The following is a 20,130-nucleotide window of genomic DNA, read 5'->3' on the forward strand; positions in this document are numbered from 1 at the left end:
AGCCCCTTACTGAGCATGCCCAGTGTGGCACTTTGACCCTTCTTTTCCCAGCAATGTTCTTTCCCAGGGAGGACTGAGGGTCCTGAAATGCCCATTAGGGTTCAGGGGCGGAAATACAGTTCTGTGGGCACAGCAGGGTAGGAAAGTGCCTGGGGGAGAGTATGCAACTGATTTATAGGTGTCATTGGCACAGGGGGTGTGAGATATAATGGGGAAAATGAGAAGCGATGATAATAAATATAATGTTATGTGTATCTGCCTCCAGTTACACCCTTAATGGGACTAAATAAAGTAAATCCATGATGGAGAAGGACCTGGGGGCACTTGTGGGCAATAAACTTGGCTGTAGCAAGCAATGCCAGGCAGCAGCAGGAGGGGCCAGCATAATGGTGGAAATGGCTACTTACGTATTATAAATAAAACATGGATGAAACAATTTATTAAAGGGGAATTCAACCTCTGTATATACATGAGTACACAGGCAGCATGGCAGCACCCACATACCTTGCAATAACCAGCCAAGACACAGATCTTTTACAGGGCAGTTTCTGATTAAGTTCTGGTACTGGTACCATTCTGTTTGCAGAAACTGCTGAGTTGCACTGAATCAGTGAATCCTCCAATCAGAAGAGATCTTTCACTAGAACTGCACAATACACTTCAGCACAACAAGCCACTAACTCTATCCAAGAGGAATTTAGGGAATTAATATCTCCCCCCCACCCAAAAATGCCAATAACTGTTTCCCCATTTCCTTCTATTGGGAATGTACTGTGCAGTTTCTACTTCCCCATATGTTTTATCCCTTTGGTGTTATGGTCAGTCATAACTGGGCATTGTCAGGGTGTAATTGGATGGGTGACATCTTGACACAAAACTATGGCAGCATAGGCATTCCCCTGCACTAAGCACAATTGAGCAGACATGGCTACTGCAAGCCCCCCACAGGATTCACATCAGCAGCAGGGCTACAAGCAGCACCTCCACTGACTCTGCCTCAGGAAACACCCATTTTGCTAATAGGTGCCCCCAGTAATGGGTTATGGGGGCGGGGGCTGGTTTAGAAGGCGTGGGTACTAGTTTCTAGGATTGTAATTTAAAATGCTATCTAGTAGCTAGGGCTTACTCATCCTAGCAACCAGACAGCACATTAGAATGGGAGGTGAACAGGAGAAGGACTCAGCAATACTAAATAACAATAAAGTTAAAGTTTCAGTTGTTTTTTGTTGCTCTGGTCAGTGACAACCAGAACTATTATGCTTAATTCAACACTGACACACTTACATGGCTCATTGCTTTCCCTGACCAGTGAAACTTACAGTCTAAATGACCTTGTGTTTCTTTTATCAGTTATCTTGTCTGTATGTTTCTGGAATGTTGGGGGAAAGCCACGCAGAGAGGGGAGATCATACAGACTCCTTGCATATGGTGCCCAGGCCAGAATCACTCTCAGGACTGCAGTTCTACAAGGTAACACTGTCAACCCCTGAGCCTCACTGCTGCCCCTTTTATCCCTGTAAAGAGAAAGATCTGAAAGAATCATTTTCAAAAAATCCAAAAAAGCAATGAAAAAGTTGCTTAGAATCGACATTAAAATTATATAATGTACAATATATGTATTTATTGTATGTAATAATAGTAAACTTCCCTTTTAACGCAGCACATAGAGTCAATGTAATTGATTACAGCAATAGTAACACAGTTATGTAAAATAGAAGCATTTTCCCATTTTAAGCCACAAGGTGGCGTTACCTCGCTGGTCTTCGATTTAAATAGTCCCAACTCCTGCCCCAGTGGAGCTTACAATCTAAGGTCATCTTGGGTATGGCTGGGTACCTCAGCTACTAATCAATAATAGTAACAGTGCCCCCCCTAATAATGTTGACATTAGTGCCAAACCTCACAATACTGGTGTTAGCATACTGTTAGCATATTTTCACTGCTCCGGTAATTAAAAACTCAGATGGCCCCCCTGCAGCTGCCTGGCATTGCTTGCTACAGCCAAGTTTATTGCCCACAAGTGCCCCCAGGTTCTTTTCCATCATTGGTTTGCAGAACACAGTCCCATTAAAGGTGTAAGTAAGTGAAGGCAGATATACCTAACATTGCATTTATTATCATTGTTTCTCTTTTTCCCATTTAAATCTTACCCCAACAGAGACATATTGCTATAAATCACTTGGCATAAAAAACATATTATTTAGAGGTCCCCAAAATGGTCTCCCTGTGGGGCACAGAAGCTTTTAGTTGCCCTGCTATGATAATGACACACACACACATTATTCTGCTACCTATATATTTTTAGCTAATTAGAACCTGACAATAGGTTCTCTCAAATTAAATTTTTTTGCTAAGATCCTCACCATTCTATCCCTCCTTTTCATGCTTTTTCGTCTTTTCTTCTTACTACACTGTATCCCCTTCCATTGTATCTCCCATGCTTTTCTCTGTTTTGCTGCCCCCTATCTGATGTGTTTTCACAGCAGCACCCATAAGTGGAGGCTCCCTGTCAGAAAAAACTTTACCCCTGGGGCACCCCAGCTGCACCACCCCATGGGGAGACTACTCTGTTTAAACCAGCAAGCAGCAGTCACATAAGACATTTGGGAGCTTCCTATTACCTGCCTGCTTGCTTATTCTGACAGCGGCCCCCCTGCCCCTGCGGGATATAACACTACAGAGATCCCAGAACTCTCTCCCAACAGAGCACCTGATCTGTGCCGCTGCTGCAGAACAGTTTGGGTCCCCGCCAGTGGCCGGGGGCCACTGGAGGGGGTTACTGTAGTGAGGGAAATGGGTCTGGAACTAGAGGTAGGTGAAAGAAGAGGTATCTGCCTGGCACCCCCCACCGTTACACTCTAGGCAGGTGCCTCTTCTGCCTACCCCTAGTTCCGGCCCTGGTCCCCGCACCCCTTTCTTTTGTTTGATAAATGCGGCTTCCCCCCAATGTTGCATCCCACATTTCCCTGGGAAACTGATATAACTTATTGTACGTACAGAATGGCTGCCATATTGTTTTACATAGATAGTACAGTGTCAGGGAATAACTGCAGAAAATCCCTTCTGTGTATTTATGCTTATACATATGGCTGGGAGCTGCCATATTATTCCCTTATTGATATACAGGTATAGGATCTATTATCTAGAATTGTTTGGACCTGGGGTTTTCTGGATAAGAAATATTTCATCACCATACCTTAAGTCTGCCAAAAATCATTTGATCATTTGAAGGTAACTATGCTGCATGAATACATAGAAGTATATGTGAGCATATAAGTATATGTATTCATGCAGCTTAGTTACCTTTAAGTATAAGGCCTTGTTTAGTTATTACAGAGGGAAAAAATATTTTAAATCTAAAAATCAGAATTGTTTGCTTCCTGTAATTCAGAGCTTTCTGGATCATGGGTTTCTGGATAAATGATCCCTTACCTGAAGTCTAAGGGTACAGATTAGTGTACACATTCCTTCTCTATATATTTGTATTTATACCCATGGATGTGAGGTGCCATATTATTTCCCATATACAGTACAGTATTAGGATACTAATTAGTAGGCACACAGAATATTCTTTCTCTGTATATTTGTATTTATACATATGGAAGGAAGTTGCCATATTGTTTCCCTGACATGAGTATGAGGGTAGGGCTTGTTGTGTGCCCAGAATATTGCTGAGCCCAGAGAACTGCATTTCCGCCCTTTATAGCCCATAACATAATTTATTTTAAAGGTCACTACCCCTTTAATGTTACTGCTGATGTTCTATGGCCATTTACGGCGGGGGGGTTATTACTTGGATAAACTCTTCTTTAAACTGATATTATTACACTGCTGTGCCTTTGTGAGAAGCTGAGAGAATCCCTAGTTAGTGGCCCCCATATGTTTATTAAACTTATTTAAAGGAAAACAAAAGTCGAAGCTGCCAGGGGGTGCCACTAATGCCCACTTGCCAGCCACTGCTGCTCCCCTTCTGTTACAAATTTACTGTGCTGGGTCACTCCCTCTTACCTGGTGTCAGAACCATCTTGGCAGATCTGCTGCCTGGTAGGGATCCAAATGACTAGCCCTGGGGCTGCACTGTGCATTATCCCCCGCTGCCCCTTGGACTATATAAAGCTCATGTATGGTGCATAGAGACGTCAGGGCTACGCCAGATCTGCCCATAAGGTGCCATGAAAAGAGAAGGCTGCCCAGCCCGGTGCCTATAGAAGAGGAACGCCAGGGGGGATGTAGAGGTCAGACTGTGTCTAGAATAAGGAAACAGGCAGCTCTATGCTTCTGAATCTACAGCAGCTCCGCACCGTGTCAGTAACAGATTTACTCAGGTACGGGCCGGCTGGCATCACATTGCCCTGTGCATCCCTGATCAGGAATGTGACTGTGTTCTGCCTAGAGCGACCCAGATAGGCCCAACTACACACACATTACATGTGCATACACACGTATATTACATACATACCCAAAAAATACATACACAGAGGTGCAAGTCCAGTAACAGGATGGTATATCAAATTTTATTTCTAGAGTTTTTATTTGAAAATGGGCCCCTCTGTGTTTCACAGCTGAACCTGTACCTTCTTATCATGTAATGTACATACAGATCAGGTGTGCAGCTTCCAGAGTAGCATTAACTCATGGCCCCAAATATAATCAGAAGTAGATAAAGGATTTTAGAAGTCATGATTACTGGTCAAAACTCTCAGATGTTGGAATTTTGAATATCTAATTGTAATAGTAAAAACCACAGTGCAAAGTTTGGGGACCCTGGTTTTAATAGTGTCTGAATGGCAGCAATTTAAATTTCCCCACTGAAAGTCAATGAGTGACATCTGATTGGCGGTTGGTGGCTCCACCCCATTTTTCTAACCTGTAACTGCAGTTACCCAGGGACTAACTCTGCAAAGTTTAGGGACCCTAGGATTAATAGTTAGAGAACGGCAGCAGTTAAAATTTAAACCAATAAAAGTCAATAGGTGAGTTGTGATTGGTGGTTGGTGACTCCGCCCCTTTTTTCTAACCTTGAGTCGAAGTCACTCAGTGACAAACAGAGGGCACCCTGGCATAAATAGTGTGAGAATGACAGCATTTTAAATTTAAACCAATAAAATTCAATGGATGAAATCTGATTGGCTGTTAGTGGCCCAACCCACTTTTCCTATTTTTGAACTGCAGTTCTCCAGTGACCAACTTTGCAAATTTTGGGGACTCAGGCATAAAAATTGTGAGACTGACAGCATTTTACACTTCACCATTGAAAGTAAATAGTAAATACCCAGTGACTAACTCTGGAAAGTTTAACCCTGGAATTAATATTTAAATAATGGCATCAGTTTAAATATAAACCAATGAAATCTAATGGATGGAAATGGAAATTGAAGTCTGATTGGCTGTTGGTGGCTCCACCCACTTTTTAAAACCTAAAAATGCAGTCCCCTAGTGACCCTGGTGTTAATACTGTGAGAATGGCAGCAGGTTGAATTTCCCCATTGAAAATCAATAGTTAAAATCTGACTGTGGCTCCACTCACTTTTTCTAACCATGGTTACCTGGTGACTAGCTCTGCAAAGTTTGGAAATTCAATAATTAACCCTTATTGGGGGCAGAACAGTCCTATTGGGTTTATTTAATGGTTAAATGATTCCCTTTTCTCTGTAATAATAAAACAATACCTGTACTTGATCCCAACTAAGATATAATTACCCCTTATTGGGGGCAGAACAGCCCTATTGGGTTTATTTAATGGTTAAATGATTCCCTTTTCTCTGTAATAATAAAACAATACCTGTACTTGATCCCAACTAAGATATAATTACCCCTTATTGGGGGCAGAACAGTCCTATTGGGTTTATTTAATGGTTAAATGATTCCCTTTTCTCTGTAATAATAAAACAGTACCTGTACTTGATCCCAACTAAGATATAATTACCCCTTATTGGGGGCAGAACAGCCCTATTGGGTTTATTTAATGGTTAAATGATTCCCTTTTCTCTGTAATAATAAAACAGTACCTGTATTTGATCCCAACTAAGATATAATTAATCATTATTGGATACAAAACAATCCTGTTGGGTTTAATTAACATTTTATTGACTTTTTAGTAGACTTAAGGTATGGATATCCAAATTACGGAAAGACCCCTTATCCAGAATACCCTTGGTCCCAAGCATTCTGGATAATGGGTCCTATACCTGTACCAGTGAGTATGCCCGGGGGCACTTCCCCCTTATACAATACAGTTGACACCTTTTCTGGAAAAAAAAAATCTGTCCTTTGTATATTTTTACTATTTTCCCTAATAATAACATTGGCACCAAGTGTACGTTTTACTGGCCAGGTGGCAACCCTATAGTGATCCTGCAGCCTGCCTTCTTGCTTAGCAGTCCGCCTGCTGCCCTGCCCCCACCCCCCTTTTGATTGGCTGTTCTGCCAGTCCCTGTGTGAGTGACAAGCTGCACACTTTCGGCAAAGTTGTTTGAGTTAAGCTGCGCCCTGCAATTCTCCCTCCCTGCACCGTGTGCTTTATCTTCATGTTTGTTGTGCAGTCACAGTGGAAATATGAGGCATGCACTTCCAGTGCAGCTGTGGGTTGTGTGTGCACTCTGTGTTTGGGTCTGTGTGTAGTTCCCGTTTAGGCTCAATAGGGCCAATCAGCCTAAGACTGGCCTACGAAAGGACAGCTGTGTCTCCAATTCCTCTGTGGAATGCTAAGATGAAATGGCTATTTAAATTGGCTATTCCTAATGGCTATCTTGTGCCGAGTATTTATAATGTTAATTCCAATGGATCAATGTCCCTGGCCAGCACGACCAGCTATTATGAAGGCAAGGAATGTGCGGTTCCCTTTAAGGGGCGATACCCGGCTCTCAAGCTGGAATAAGGAAGTGTGAGGGGGCGGAGTCCCGCTCTGAGGTCAGACTGCAGGTGGAAGCACACTGGTGTTATCGGACAATTCTGCTTTGGGGCTATCCTTTCTCTATCCCTAAGGTACATATACCCTGTGCACTGCTTATCAATGTTATTGGTTTCCTGTGTAAGTCCTTCCTCTAGTTTGTAGTATAGCATTCCACTCAAGCCATAGGGGGAAGTTGCGACTCCTTCCCTTCGACTCTTGCTGAGGACTTCTGGTAGTTATAGACTTCCCTGCACATGTATTCTCTTCTGTACAATACCACTGCACTAGTTACACTGTCTCTAATATAACTACATACCAGCTGCTAAGGTTACCAGATCAGTTAAAAAGTTAAGGGACATTTTTAGAAAATCCAACTATAAGGGTTGCACTGATTGCAATATAAGTTAAATATGATCATTGCAGCCCTGCAACATGCATTTACTAGATGTGTCCCTCAATTTTCAACTGATCTGGTAACCTTAAGCTACTCACATGCTCAGTGCCACGCCACACAGGTTGGCTGACTGCCTGCCAATTCCATACACAGTACAATGTCCTACCTCCTGCTCATTATTTGCTGCTCAGTATGTGACTTATAACTAGAAGTTAGTGGTCCCCTCAGCTAAACTTAGGGCCACCATTAAGGATAAGGCATTTTTATGAAACTGTTTATGCATAAGTGCTGGACTGCATGTGGGTGTGTTGCTTATTTGCCTTTTAAAGGACAAGTTCTTAATCTCAGCATTGCCGCATCATTTTACCTGGTTTGCAGCCAGATTGTTGGCTGTTTTGGTCAGTGCCCTTTTTACTTCATGTATTGGTAAGGTATGTCATCTGTATTTACTGTATACTCCCATTATTGTACAGCACTGCGAAATATCCTTCCCCAAGCCGGTGCAGGTTGTCCTAACCTGATTCTGTTCACTGAGGCTCCTAAGTTTTCCCTTTAAAAGGAACCTTTGATCGGGGAAGTCCATTGAGGGCCCCAAATATGGGCAAATAAGTTGCCATATCAGTCTGAAGGACTCAAATCAGCAGTTTAAATCTACCCTTGTATGACCACCTTAAGTCGGGCAAAGACGACCTTGGCTGCTTTGGTTCTCTTAAGAAGAACCATAACAGGCAAAACTATCAGAAAGGGTGTTCAGATTAAAGGACAACTATCTCCTCACTCCTGGTTATTTCTGGTGTACTTTTTGATTTTAACCTTGAAACTATAAGACAGGCATTTCCAGTTTCTTTCAACATTAAAAACTTACAGGTGTAACTGACTGAACTTGAGCCCTAATGTGTTGTGTGACCTTAGGGTTAGTTTGCCACCTCTATTGGTGCAGAGACTGATCTAAGTGATAAATAATCACTGTAAACCAATGCATACATATGTCATTGCTATATAAATAAAGTAAAATAAATAACTGAATGCATTCTGCAGTACAGCTGCTGTGGAATCTCTTCCACCTTTTCCTGCTAAAGTGGTAAAGATTTCTCTGCAAAGTAACTACAGTAATGCTTACGTTAACCTAATATGCACAGCTTGACCTAAAGTGTCTACAGATATTAATGCTTGTGTAATTAACTACTGCTGCTGGTTAGGCAGTATCCTTATTTTCATCTCTGTTGTAAGGGCGACGACACAAGCTGCAATTAGTCGCTACAACTTTTTGAAAAGTCGGTTGCGGTGACTAATCGCAAACTTTCCAGCCATGGGTCAAAATGTAAGTCGCTGCAACTAATCGCCCTCGCAATTTGGTGTGCGTATTAGTCGCCGCGACTTTTTAAAAAGTTGAGGCTACTAATCACCGAGTGTCTTTGCCTTAAATGGGTAAATGGGTCTGTTAACCTGCCATGCAGTGCACTGTATTCCTTAATTTATCTAGATGACTGTATCCCAGTGTAACAGTAACTAAGTTGATTTCTTTTCAGGCTTTGTTCATGGCAGGAAACTCTGATGGCGAGATTCGTAATCCCACTGAGGTGCACATGAGCCAGATGGTTTTGCCCTGCCATGCCAACCACCGGGGACAGCTCAGTACTGGCCAACTACTCAAATGGATTGACACTGCAGCCTGCCTGTCTGGTGAGAAAGTTTGCTTATTTATATTGAATTTAAATATTGTACCTCTCAGCTACTATATGTTAACAGGAATGCTAAACAGTGCGTGTACAAATTAGTTTGCTGACAATATGTGACACAATCCACAAGTGATGCAACTGGGACCACAGTTATAGTTTAAGGCTCTTACACACGGGTGTTTCATCCCATGTTCTCCTTCAGTGGATCCTTAATGCATTCCACTACCAGGGAATGCAGAAAGAAACACAGCTCCTTCTTTTATTGAGGTACTCACTGAGGGGCAGGCAAGCACTGAACACAGGTGGAATGCATCTTGAAACACATGAAAGATTCACCTCAGGGGAACAGGGATCAAAATGCCTATGTGGAAAAGCCCTTTCGGCTCTTGAAAAGGATGACTTGTTTTAGATACATATTAAAATTGCACTTCACTTTAAACCATATATCTTCTTGGGCCTCTCAGCAGTCATTGGAACTGCTACCCATATCCTCTTATTCAGATCTACTTTTACTAAAATCTGTGTTTCAGTTTACGTTTGTAATTGTCCAGTTATGGATTTGAGAGTGGTAATGGCAAGCTACACTTATTATTTTTGTCATCATAGTTTATTTATGGAGTGCCAACAAAGCATCCAAAATAATAAATTATAAGCATAGAAAAGCAAAAAAGAAAAAATAGTGGAAAAAGCAAGCAGACAAAAATAAAACAGGAGGCGTAATCATCAAAGTCAAATTGAGGAGGAGTAGTGGTGAAAGAAAGTGATGATGGAAATGATAATGATAGGAAGATAAAACAGCGGAGAAATGAATGTCTTGTTTTATTTGCTGTATTTGATGCTAGACTTATAATTCTATATTGTATATGTTGTGCATAATTATCACTCTTGTAGTTCCTGTTACATATATCTCATGCATTGGTTTTTCTCACCAATATTATGTATGTTCTGTTATAAAATATCCAGTGCTTAAAAAAGTACAGAAATGCCTCATCGCTTTGAAAAAAGTTCACAGAATTTCTACATTATTTGTTTTTCAGACCCAATCTCCATCTAAAGTCTTAACATCTCACTGGCAAGCAGGAGATTTATACAGAAATGTCTTGTGGAGATGCCAGTGGGTGGCCACCCTAGGCCCAGGCACACTAACATGCCCAGTGTTAAAAAGTTTTTTTCCCTTTTTTTTAGGAAAAGTATACACTATTGTTCAACACAAGTTGATGAATATCACATAAAATATATGCCTTTTGCTATTTCTTGGGGTAAACAAGGCTGACGGGGAAATTTAGGCTACTTTATGTTTGGTAAATAAGTAGTAAATAACACTTAAGGGAGAACTTAATTTTTTGTTAAGACTGTTTTGGTAGTAGAAGGAAAATAGAAAACTGCTCCCCATAGAGCACTAAAGATAATACATTAAACAATAACACAAATATGATTCAGAGCAACAGTAGTAAAGCCAGGAACTTGTGGGCCTATGGGGAAGTTTTGCATCTAGCCCACCATGCACCTTGCTGCTCTAAGTGGTCACTGCCGCAATTTTGCCCCCTGATATTTACACCATTGTGCAGAAAATTGTTCATGTCATAGAAAACTAGAGTGTGGCAAGTACTGATTGCTCTCCGATTGAATTCCAGCTGAGAGGCATGCCGGCTGCCCCTGTGTCACTGCATCTATGGATGATATCTATTTTGAACACACTATCAGGTAATGTTATGTTTGTAACCCCTTACTATGTTTTTTTGCAAACATGGCTATGGGCCATGTAAACATTTCCTGCAGAATTGTGTTGTACTCTGTACTGGCTATAAGCAGTCTTAAGGTTTTGTTCCTACTGCATTAGTCTCACAGGTTTTGCTGGAGCTTTTTATAGGGATGAGATCCTTTGAGGGAGCACTCTTAGGGCTCTAGCACACGGGGAGATTAGTCGCCCGCGACAAATCTCCCTTGTCACGGGCGACTAATCTCCCCCAACTACCATTCCACCGGCGAAAATGTAAGTCCTTAAAGGAGAAGGAAAGGTTAAAACTAAGTAAGCTTTATCAGAAAGGTCTATGTAAATGCAGTCATAAGTACTCACAGAAGTGAGTCCTCTATCAAAAGAAAAACTTGATTTCTTGTCTCTTTTTTTTGTAAACAAGTTGTTCAGGTGTCTGACTTCCTCTCTCAGAAAAATCTGCACAGTTCTCTCATCTCTCCCCTCTCCTGCTCCCCCCTCCCATAAGAATGCAAAGAACTCCCCCCCCCCTCCCTTAGGAATGTGTGATCTGAGCTATAACCGCTAGACTGCAAACAGGAAGCTTTTTAAAATGGCAGCTGCTGTCTTAAGCAAACTAAGAAAGCTTCCAGGGCTTTTTACTCAGGTATAACAATGCTTCCTGCAGAATAAATATAGAAATATGTAATTTATAATATTGTTCTAGGTGGCACTAATGTGGCGAATCTATTGGCAGTAAAATGCCAAAATGACTTTCCTTCTTCTTTAAGGCTGATTAAAGTATAAATAAATTATAATGCAATTGTGACTGGTCTGGCCAGAATTGCTTGAAACATCTGAAAATATACATTTCTGGTAAAATGTTTTGAAGATTAATTTCTGAAGGCATTTGACATTTTTTAGTAGTTTGAGTTCTGGTCCCTGTCTGAATGCGGCTGCCTGGAAGTAAAGTCAGACCAAGCTAATGTGGCAGCTGCTATCTTAAACAAATAGAAGTGGCTTCTAAGGCTGTTTGCTCAGGTATGATTAAGCATTCTGCAGAAATAATATAGATTTCTAGGTTGCACTATTGTTACTAATCTATTGGCAATAAAATACCAGAGTAGCTTTCTTTCTCCTTTATCCTGCATATATACTGATTCTTTATTCACCCACCAAGATGAAGCATTTGTAGTACTAATATGATAGTTGGACTGAAATCTATGGCATTTACATTGCAACAAATTATAAGCTATGAGAAGTGGGTAGTTAAAAACCTAGTAATGAAAACATTACCTACTCTGCAGTTTATGGGAATCCTTGAACCGTGCACATAGAAATGCAGAAGGCACCTTCTATCAAATACTTGATTCACATGCAATTTCCCCCATGTTTCTGGTGCCACTGACCAGAGCCTCATTGGGGCTGCAAGACCTCTTTTACCTGTCCCCTTTTATAGTTTTTTTTAGAGATTCCTTCACTTTTGTCAAGGTGGAAATTTTGAAGTCCACAGGCAGACAATTTTACTCTCGAGATTTTTACACTATTTTTTACACCTTTGTAATCATCTCTTAGCAGGCAATTCTGTCTTGTGTATTGTTTTTCATGTGCCAACTCTTTCTGTTTGTTGTATTAACTTCTGCCTATGCTCACATACTATATGGTGAGCCTAACTATTTTAAGGCTATCATTTCTGTCAGGTTGCAGGAGGTCATAAGAGATGGAAGCATTATGTTCCACTAATCTGTGAAGCTGAGTTTTCATTTATCCTTAACTTTTTCTTTAATTTTTAGTGTGGGGCAAGTCGTAAACTTGAAGACGAAAGTGAACCGCGCATTTAACTCTAGTATGGAGGTTTGTATTTCTAAAAATTTTGCTTCAGTGATTCATGGCCACGTCTATGGCTTTTAAAACCACATTGTGAGACAAAGATACAATACATAAAGTGGACCTGTCACCCAGACATAAAAAGCTGTATAATAAAAGTCCTTTTCAAATTAAACATGAAACCCAAATTCATTTTTATATTAACACATCCAAACCTATTATAAAGGCATTTAAAAATCCCAGCTGTCAATCATATATTGCCTGCCCCGCCTCTACGCCTTAGGCATAGAGGCGGGGCATACAATAACTTTAGCTTTCTGTTCAGCACTACCTAGATGTCACTGCACATCTCACTTTTCCTCTCCCTCCTCCTCATCTAATTGTGTAGCCAGTGCATGGGCATGGGCGTCAGGTCCCCCATTCTGGCATATAAACAAGATTTAGGCATGATACAAAGCTTGTCTTCATAACAGTGTTCACAAAATGGTGCCTGCCTGCTTGCTTTGATCGAGTAATTCCACGAAGGAATGAAACAAGATTTATATTATTTATATAGAGTAAGTAAAGTTTATTTTGCTCAACTAACAATATGGAAAATAATTTGGAGTTATTTCTTAGGGTGGCAGGTCCCCTTTAAGAGGTAACGTAATAAATTTGCAAAGTTTAAGCCATAGTAACCAATCCACAAGTACTCTTTACTGGTTACTTATCTGATTGGTTGTTATAGGTTACTACATTTTGTGCAGACTTTATCTAGTGGCATGTATATTAGGCATAGAGGAATATGGTATCAAATAGAATATGCAGCATTATCTTTGAAGCCAGCTATAATATGAAATGGTACGTCATGTGCATGGAACCATTACATTCATAGCAGGAGGATGAGAAATATTTATAAAATAAAATATTTATTTTTTTTACTCCATGACCTCTGTAACCTATAAATTCAATAGACTGTAGATTACTGTCAAATGTAAATTTTAGTCTGTGTGACTGGCCCTTAAGAGCCAATAAGCACTTTTGGAGAACAAAAGTGGTGCTCCTCTTGCAATGATCTAGTGATCACTTCTCAGCTGGCAAAGTGTAGTTGCCTCTGTGTAAATGGCAAACTCTGATTGCAGGCAAAGTTAGTTGTTATTAGTGTCACATTGACAAACCCAGGACCCACCACAAGACCTCAGTCAAGTCTTCTCCCTTCCACAAGTTACCATCCAACAACAATCCCGCACAGCACCACCCACCCTCTGACATGCCAGGGGCGGTGGGGGCCAACTGGACTGGGCCCTTGAAGTTCTCCATCCATTGAGCACTCTTGTCTATATGGTTGTCTTTGAATATCCCAAAACTAGTCCTAACAGAATGGTTGTGTACTCATCATCTATGTACATACCTATGTGGAGAGCATTGAAACAACCAGCAAGTACTGCTGTGATGGTGGCCGCAAAAAAAAAATACTATAAAAAAAAAAAAAAAATCAGGCCACTTCAGGTGTGTTTATTTTGGGAAAGGGATCATGCTATTTTTTCTGACCAGATCAGGTCAGAAAACCTCACACAGCAAACATCATATCTACATGTGTGCATCAGTTTTCTGTTCCTGAAATAGATTGTTCATGGTATGCTTATTATTGGGGATGAGTTTTAGGTACATTTATGTAAGAAAAAATATAGCACCTGGATCAAATGCATTTGGATGCATAGTTTAAGGTACATTTTCTGTGCTTACTGAGTGTCCAACATTGATCCCCAAAAATATATACCAGACCCTTTTATAGGCTGGTGTGCAAGGTTTCCACATTTAATAGTAGCTTTAACTACTGCTCTTAGCCACAGTGCAGCATCACTTAAAGAAAAAGCTTGAGGGATGCCAAATTGTAAACAGCTGTGGTAAAACATAGGCCAGGATTCAGCCATGAAAATTAATTTGCACTATTCATATTTTGGGAACTGCACATGTCACATAGTTTCACTAATCATGCATATTGGATATTAGTCATTCAGAGACATGCAGGGTCGGACTGGGGGTTGCAGGGCCCACCGTGGCTCCCGCCCCAGGGGCCCTGCAGCTGCCCCAGCCAGCCGTGTCCCCTACCCCCCCAGGGGCCCCCCTAACCCCCCCGCAGGGCCCCCACCCAACGTCCTCCCCGAACGCGTATAAATTGAACGCGTCAGGGGAGGTACAGTCAGAAGGGGAAGCACCGGCAAAGGTCGGACTGGGTCGCTGGGGCCCACCGGGATTTTTCCCGGTGTCCCGGTGGCCCAGTCCGACCCTGGAGACATGATATGAATATCCTTGGTATTCACAATTTATCTTTTATTTTTATGATCTTGAACTTGTAAGACATATAATGCTGTAAATTGCAATTTTATAGGATGAACTGCCTTAGCAAATATTCACATTTCTAGTACTTTTAAGTAGAAAGCCATATTTACTCATTCTGAATTATTCAGTATTTTCTGAAAATATTGTTTTGGGGAGTTATAGTTTGTGACATGGAGCTGCACACTGAGTTTTGTTTGCTAAAATTAATCACTATTAACCTGTCTTTATGTCACATACAATAATAGAACATAGAAGAATGATATTGATATGTGATATTAAATTATTCAAAAGCTATGTGTTCTGTTAATCAGTCTGAATGGATGTGAAATATGGTCTGGCACTGACAGGTTCTGGCACTGCTTTTAGCAATATAGAGCTATAACTGTATAATGAAACTAAATATCTGACAAGAGAGTGGAGAGATATAGTTCTCCTCTGTTATTCTGTTTTCCATTTCTAGGTTGGGATCCAGGTAAATTCAGAAGATTTGTGCAGTGGAAAGGAATGGAAAGTTTGTGAAGCATTTGCCACATTTGTAGCACAAGTACAAGACAAGGGCAAGGTGAGAAATAACAGGAGGGTGGTCTAGAGGAAATTGTTAGTCTAATGCCACACTGGGCAGATTCTTGGCCTGCAGAAAAACTCAATAAGCTTTTTTGAGCATACGGGCGGATTCTCTTCCTTTGTTTATGCACAGATGGAGAATCTGCCCCATGTGGCACTGGCCCTACACTGTTTTTATTTGTGCTTGAATGCCTAGGGTATATAGAAAGAAGCCACTACTATTTACTGTCTTCTGGCTTGGCTGTTCTTTCTTGTTACATAACGGAGCTTATTTCTCAGAGGGCACAGGCAGGGCTCCTGTCAGGGCCCCAATCATCACAGGAGTAGCCATTAAAGAGGTGGGAATGGTGCATTGTGGTAACAGCCTGGCACAGGTATTAGGCACGCAACTACTAAACCCAGACTTCCCAGGATACATGTGAAAATTGCCCTGTGTTTTTAGTACATTGGCCATCATATGTTTCACGTAGGTGACTTGATAAGACTTGACAAATAACCCATAAGATTTAACATAAGCAGAGTATACTGTGGGCCACACAACATCATATGTAGTGCTTTATTATTTTTAAAGCCATGTTATCAAATTCATCCTTTTTTGATATTTGTTGTTCCTTAAAGTAATACTGTTATGGGAATTTTTTTTTTTTTTTTTTTTAAAACAACACATGAGTTAATAGAGCTTCTCAGCAGAATCATGTTTTAAAATCTGATTTTCAGAAACACAAACAGATTTTTTTTTTATATTTAATTTTGAAATTTCACATGGGTCTAACCATATTCTTCATCTCCCAGGGTGCCATAGCCATGTTATCTGTGCTTTGCTAAACTTCAGTCACACTTTACTGCTGAGCTAGAAGTTGCAGTGATATCACCCCCTCCCTTTCCTAGGAGCCGATCAGCAGAACAATGGGAAAGTAGCAAGATAGCAGCTCCCTGTGGATATCAGAATAGCACTCAGTAGTAAGAAATCCAAGTCTGGCTTGGGACTCCTCTAGTTACATGGGAGTAGGAGAAAAAATAGGTTACCTGAAAGCAGTTCTAATGTGTAGCGCTGGCTCCTTCTGAAAGCTCAGACTCAGGCATAATGCACTGAGATGGCTGCCTACATACCAGAATTACAACTAAAAATAAATACATCTGTTGGTTCAAGAATAACATTTTAAATGGTAGAGTGAATTATTTTCTATGTAAACAGTGTAATTTAGAAATAAAATATCCCTTTAATGTATTTATATAGCCTTTAATAAAGAAAACCTTTAGTGTTGCCAAGTTTGCGTTTTTTTTGCAGCTTTTTTCTGCTTGCATTATTGCCTTTGTAATGTGCTGTATCCAGTAATAAACATTACTGCACCAAGTAGGGGTTTTTAAACTTTTACATATTTTCCACCAAAAACATTAATCAAAAAAAGATTCCTTAAGGTGCAGCACTTATGTAGCAATTAATGATCACTTGGTTTGATGTGTAGGTTAAACTTCATCCCCTTACCCCGGTTACTGAAGAGGAGAAGTTGGAACACAGTATTGCTGCTGAAAGAAGGCGCATGAGACTGGTCCATACTGACATAATCAAAGATTTGCTCGTCAATTGCACGCTTCAGGATGGTACAGTCTTTACTTTGTGGCTACCTGACATCTGTAAACAAAACATAGGATTATAATGGGACAAATATGTTTATATAATATTATACTACTACAGTCAATGGCCAAATGTATGTGGACACCCACCCTAATTACAGGAAGTCGCAATTTAAAGGACATGTAAACCCCACACACAAAAATGTAATCAATGAACAGCCTCTTTGAAATCTTTCAATACCTGCCACACTGGTTGTCCAGAGGTTAATAGTAAGGCTGCAGCATCTCCTTAATCACTTAGATTTCCTTCTCCTCCTGTAACCCACTCAGCCCCCACCCTCAGGAATTTGCTTTGGCTGTTGGCTTGTGGGCATGCTCAGTTGTTCTAAGCTCAGATTACTAAACACCCCCCCAGTCTACCAGCCAGTAAAGAGATGGCCTATTTGAGTGTGGGGAGTTGTAGCTGAGGTAGAGTAGGTAAAGTTCCTTGTTCCAATAAATCGGCCATTTTCTTTATCTTAATTTTGGGCCAATAGAAAAAATTTAAGAGATTAGCGGAGATGCTGGAAGTTTGAGTTCCCCCATTGCAGAGTGTGTGGTGACATTAGCTTAGGACTCATTTTGTATATGCGTAGTGCCATATGCCAAGCTGTATATGAAGTTTGCAGTACTGGAGTACTGGATAGTAAATCACTATTGATCTTTTGAAAATATGTTCATGGCACTATAGTTGGGGAGTTCCAGAATAAGTAAAGGAATCTGGACAAAAATATAATTTTAAATATAAATTTTAATTTTCCCACACATAGTCAGCAACAATACCCACTAGGAGGTAACTGTGGAGGTGAATTTGGTCAATAAAGGGTTTAGGTTGTTATCTAGGAACTCAGATGAATTTGTAGTTATATTTCCCAGGTATTTAATCTGGGTTACCCAGGTTAAAACACTAATTGGGGGTCTGGCTTGCTGGGGAATATGGTCAATAAAAGGGATTTATCCCAATTAATCTTTAAGCCACATACTTTTGGTCATTTAAAAAGAGACCTGACTTGACAAGTCATCCATTTTGTTGCAGAACGAAGCCGGGAAGGAAATATGAATGGGGAGGTACTTGCCCAGACAACTCGGGTTGAGAGTGTGGAACTGGTGCTGCCGCCGCATGCAAACCACCAGGGCAACACATTTGGTGGGCAGATCATGGCCTGGATGGTGAATGTCGCCACTATAGCTGCCAGGTTGATAAACTGAACTTTTAGAAATGCATTTACTATCTTGTTTAGTGTAGCATGTTCTGTGCACAGAGTAACTTCTAGGTGCTTTATTATAATAGGTGGCTCACTATAAGAGCATAGCGTTTAGTTTGGAACAGCCCTTACAATCTTCTACCTTTATCACTGTTGGTCTTTCAAGTTCCCTCTCTGCACATGTTTGGTTCAATAACATAGTTACATAAATATTTACATAGAGTTGATAAAAGACCATCAAGTTCAACCCTTCCAAGTAAACCCAGCACACACAAACCTATACTGACCTATCTATACACTGACATACATAAACTGTGGTTTATGTATGTCAGTGTATAGATAGGTCAGTATATACACCAACATCAATACTAACTGTAGATTTTAGTATTACACTAGCCTTGGATACTATGCTTGTTCCTCCAAGCCCCTCTTAAAGGCATTAACAGTCTCTGCCATCACAACATAACTTGGAAGGGCATTCAACAACCTCACTGCAAAAAACCACCTACGCTGCTTCAAATGAAAGTTCCATTCCTCTAATCTAAAGGGGTGGCCTCTAGGGTGCTGATTGTTTTTATGGGGAAAAAAACACTGTTCGTTGTCACTTCTGATCAGGTCCACTTAGTTTTGCCACCCGTGTGTATGATCTGAAAGCACAATACTGACCCTGAGGCCAGCCTGTGTAGGGCCATCTTTAGGTGAATAGTTCCAGCTAAATAAACTCTAGAATGCAGAATAAACACAAGGTGGTAGTATAGCTTTCTGAAAAAGAAAAATATTTTCCTTGGAATTAAACTGATTAGGTTGCATAGAATCAATCGTTAAAGTTGACTGTATAATAACTTTCCTTCATTATAAGGCTACTTAAAATAAAAAAAAAAAAGTTAAATGGATTTGTTTAATTTGGGTCAGCCTAGCATACCTTCCTTTTTTACTTTTATTGTTAAATTAGTGTACCACTACCAAGCAACTATTTAGACACAGTGACATTGATCTATGTTTTGAGACAGTGGTTTTGATTCTGACAGTATACAGTGGTGTGAAAAACTATTTGCCCCCTTCCTGATTTCTTATTCTTTTGCATGTTTGTCACACAAAATGTTTCTGCTCATCAAAAACCGTTAACTATTAGTCAAAGATAACATAATTGAACACAAAATGCAGTTTTTAAATGAAGGTTTACGTTATTAAGGGAGAAAAAAAACTCCAAATCTACATGGCCCTGTGTGAAAAAGTGATTGCCCCCCTTGTTAAAAAATAACTTAACTGTGGTTTATCAATTTCAATTTTCAATTTCAATATCAATTTCTGTAGTCACCCCCAGGCCTGATTACTGCCACACCTGTTTCAATCAAGAAATCACTTAAATAGGAGCTACCTGACACAGAGAAGTAGACCAAAAGCACCTCAAAAGCTAGACATCATGCCAAGATCCAAAGAAATTCAGGAACAAATGAGAACAAAAGTAATTGAGATCTATCAGTCTGGTAAAGGTTATAAAGCCATTTCTAAAGCTTTGGGACTCCAGCGAACCACAGTGAGAGCCATTATCCACAAATGGCAAAAACATGGAACAGTGGTGAACCTTCCCAGGAGTGGCCGGCCGACCAAAATTACCCCAAGAGCGCAGAGACAACTCATCCGAGAGGCCACAAAAGACCCCAGGACAACATCTAAAGAACTGCAGGCCTCACTTGCCTCAATTAAGGTCAGTGTTCACGACTCCACCATTAGAAAGAGACTGGGCAAAAACGGCCTGCATGGCAGATTTCCAAGGCGCAAACCACTTTTAAGCAAAAAGAACATTATGGCTCGTCTCAATTTTGCTAAAAAACATCTCAATGATTGCCAAGACTTTTGGGAAAATACCTTGTGGACCGACGAGACAAAAGTTGAACTTTTTGGAAGGTGCGTGTCCCGTTACATCTGGCGTAAAAGTA

The 20,130-nt window shown here is 40.5% G+C and overlaps 1 protein-coding gene across 3 annotated transcripts in view; it reads left to right on the forward strand.

The window, feature by feature from the left end:
• The first annotated feature begins 1,397 nt into the window (after positions 1-1,397).
• acot11 (acyl-CoA thioesterase 11) overlaps positions 1,398-20,130 on the forward strand; it is a 30,353-nt gene continuing 11,620 nt past the window's right edge. Inside the window, exons 1-7 of one of the 3 annotated variants that reach the window (XM_031900961.1) lie at positions 1,398-1,470; positions 8,816-8,969; positions 10,600-10,669; positions 12,452-12,512; positions 15,268-15,369; positions 16,838-16,973; positions 18,022-18,181. In XM_031900961.1, coding sequence (XP_031756821.1) covers positions 1,426-1,470; positions 8,816-8,969; positions 10,600-10,669; positions 12,452-12,512; positions 15,268-15,369; positions 16,838-16,973; positions 18,022-18,181 — 728 coding nt within the window. In that variant the 5' untranslated portion in view covers positions 1,398-1,425. Of the gene's footprint in view, positions 1,471-6,542; positions 6,985-7,101; positions 7,125-8,815; positions 8,970-10,599; positions 10,670-12,451; positions 12,513-15,267; positions 15,370-16,837; positions 16,974-18,021; positions 18,182-20,130 lie in introns of those variants that run through there. The other 2 variants (XM_004914017.4, XM_002931461.5) reach the window with 2 other exon arrangements.

Source organism: Xenopus tropicalis, chromosome 4, assembly GCF_000004195.4.
Source record: "Xenopus tropicalis strain Nigerian chromosome 4, UCB_Xtro_10.0, whole genome shotgun sequence".
NCBI classification, from domain to species: Eukaryota; Metazoa; Chordata; class Amphibia; order Anura; family Pipidae; genus Xenopus; species Xenopus tropicalis.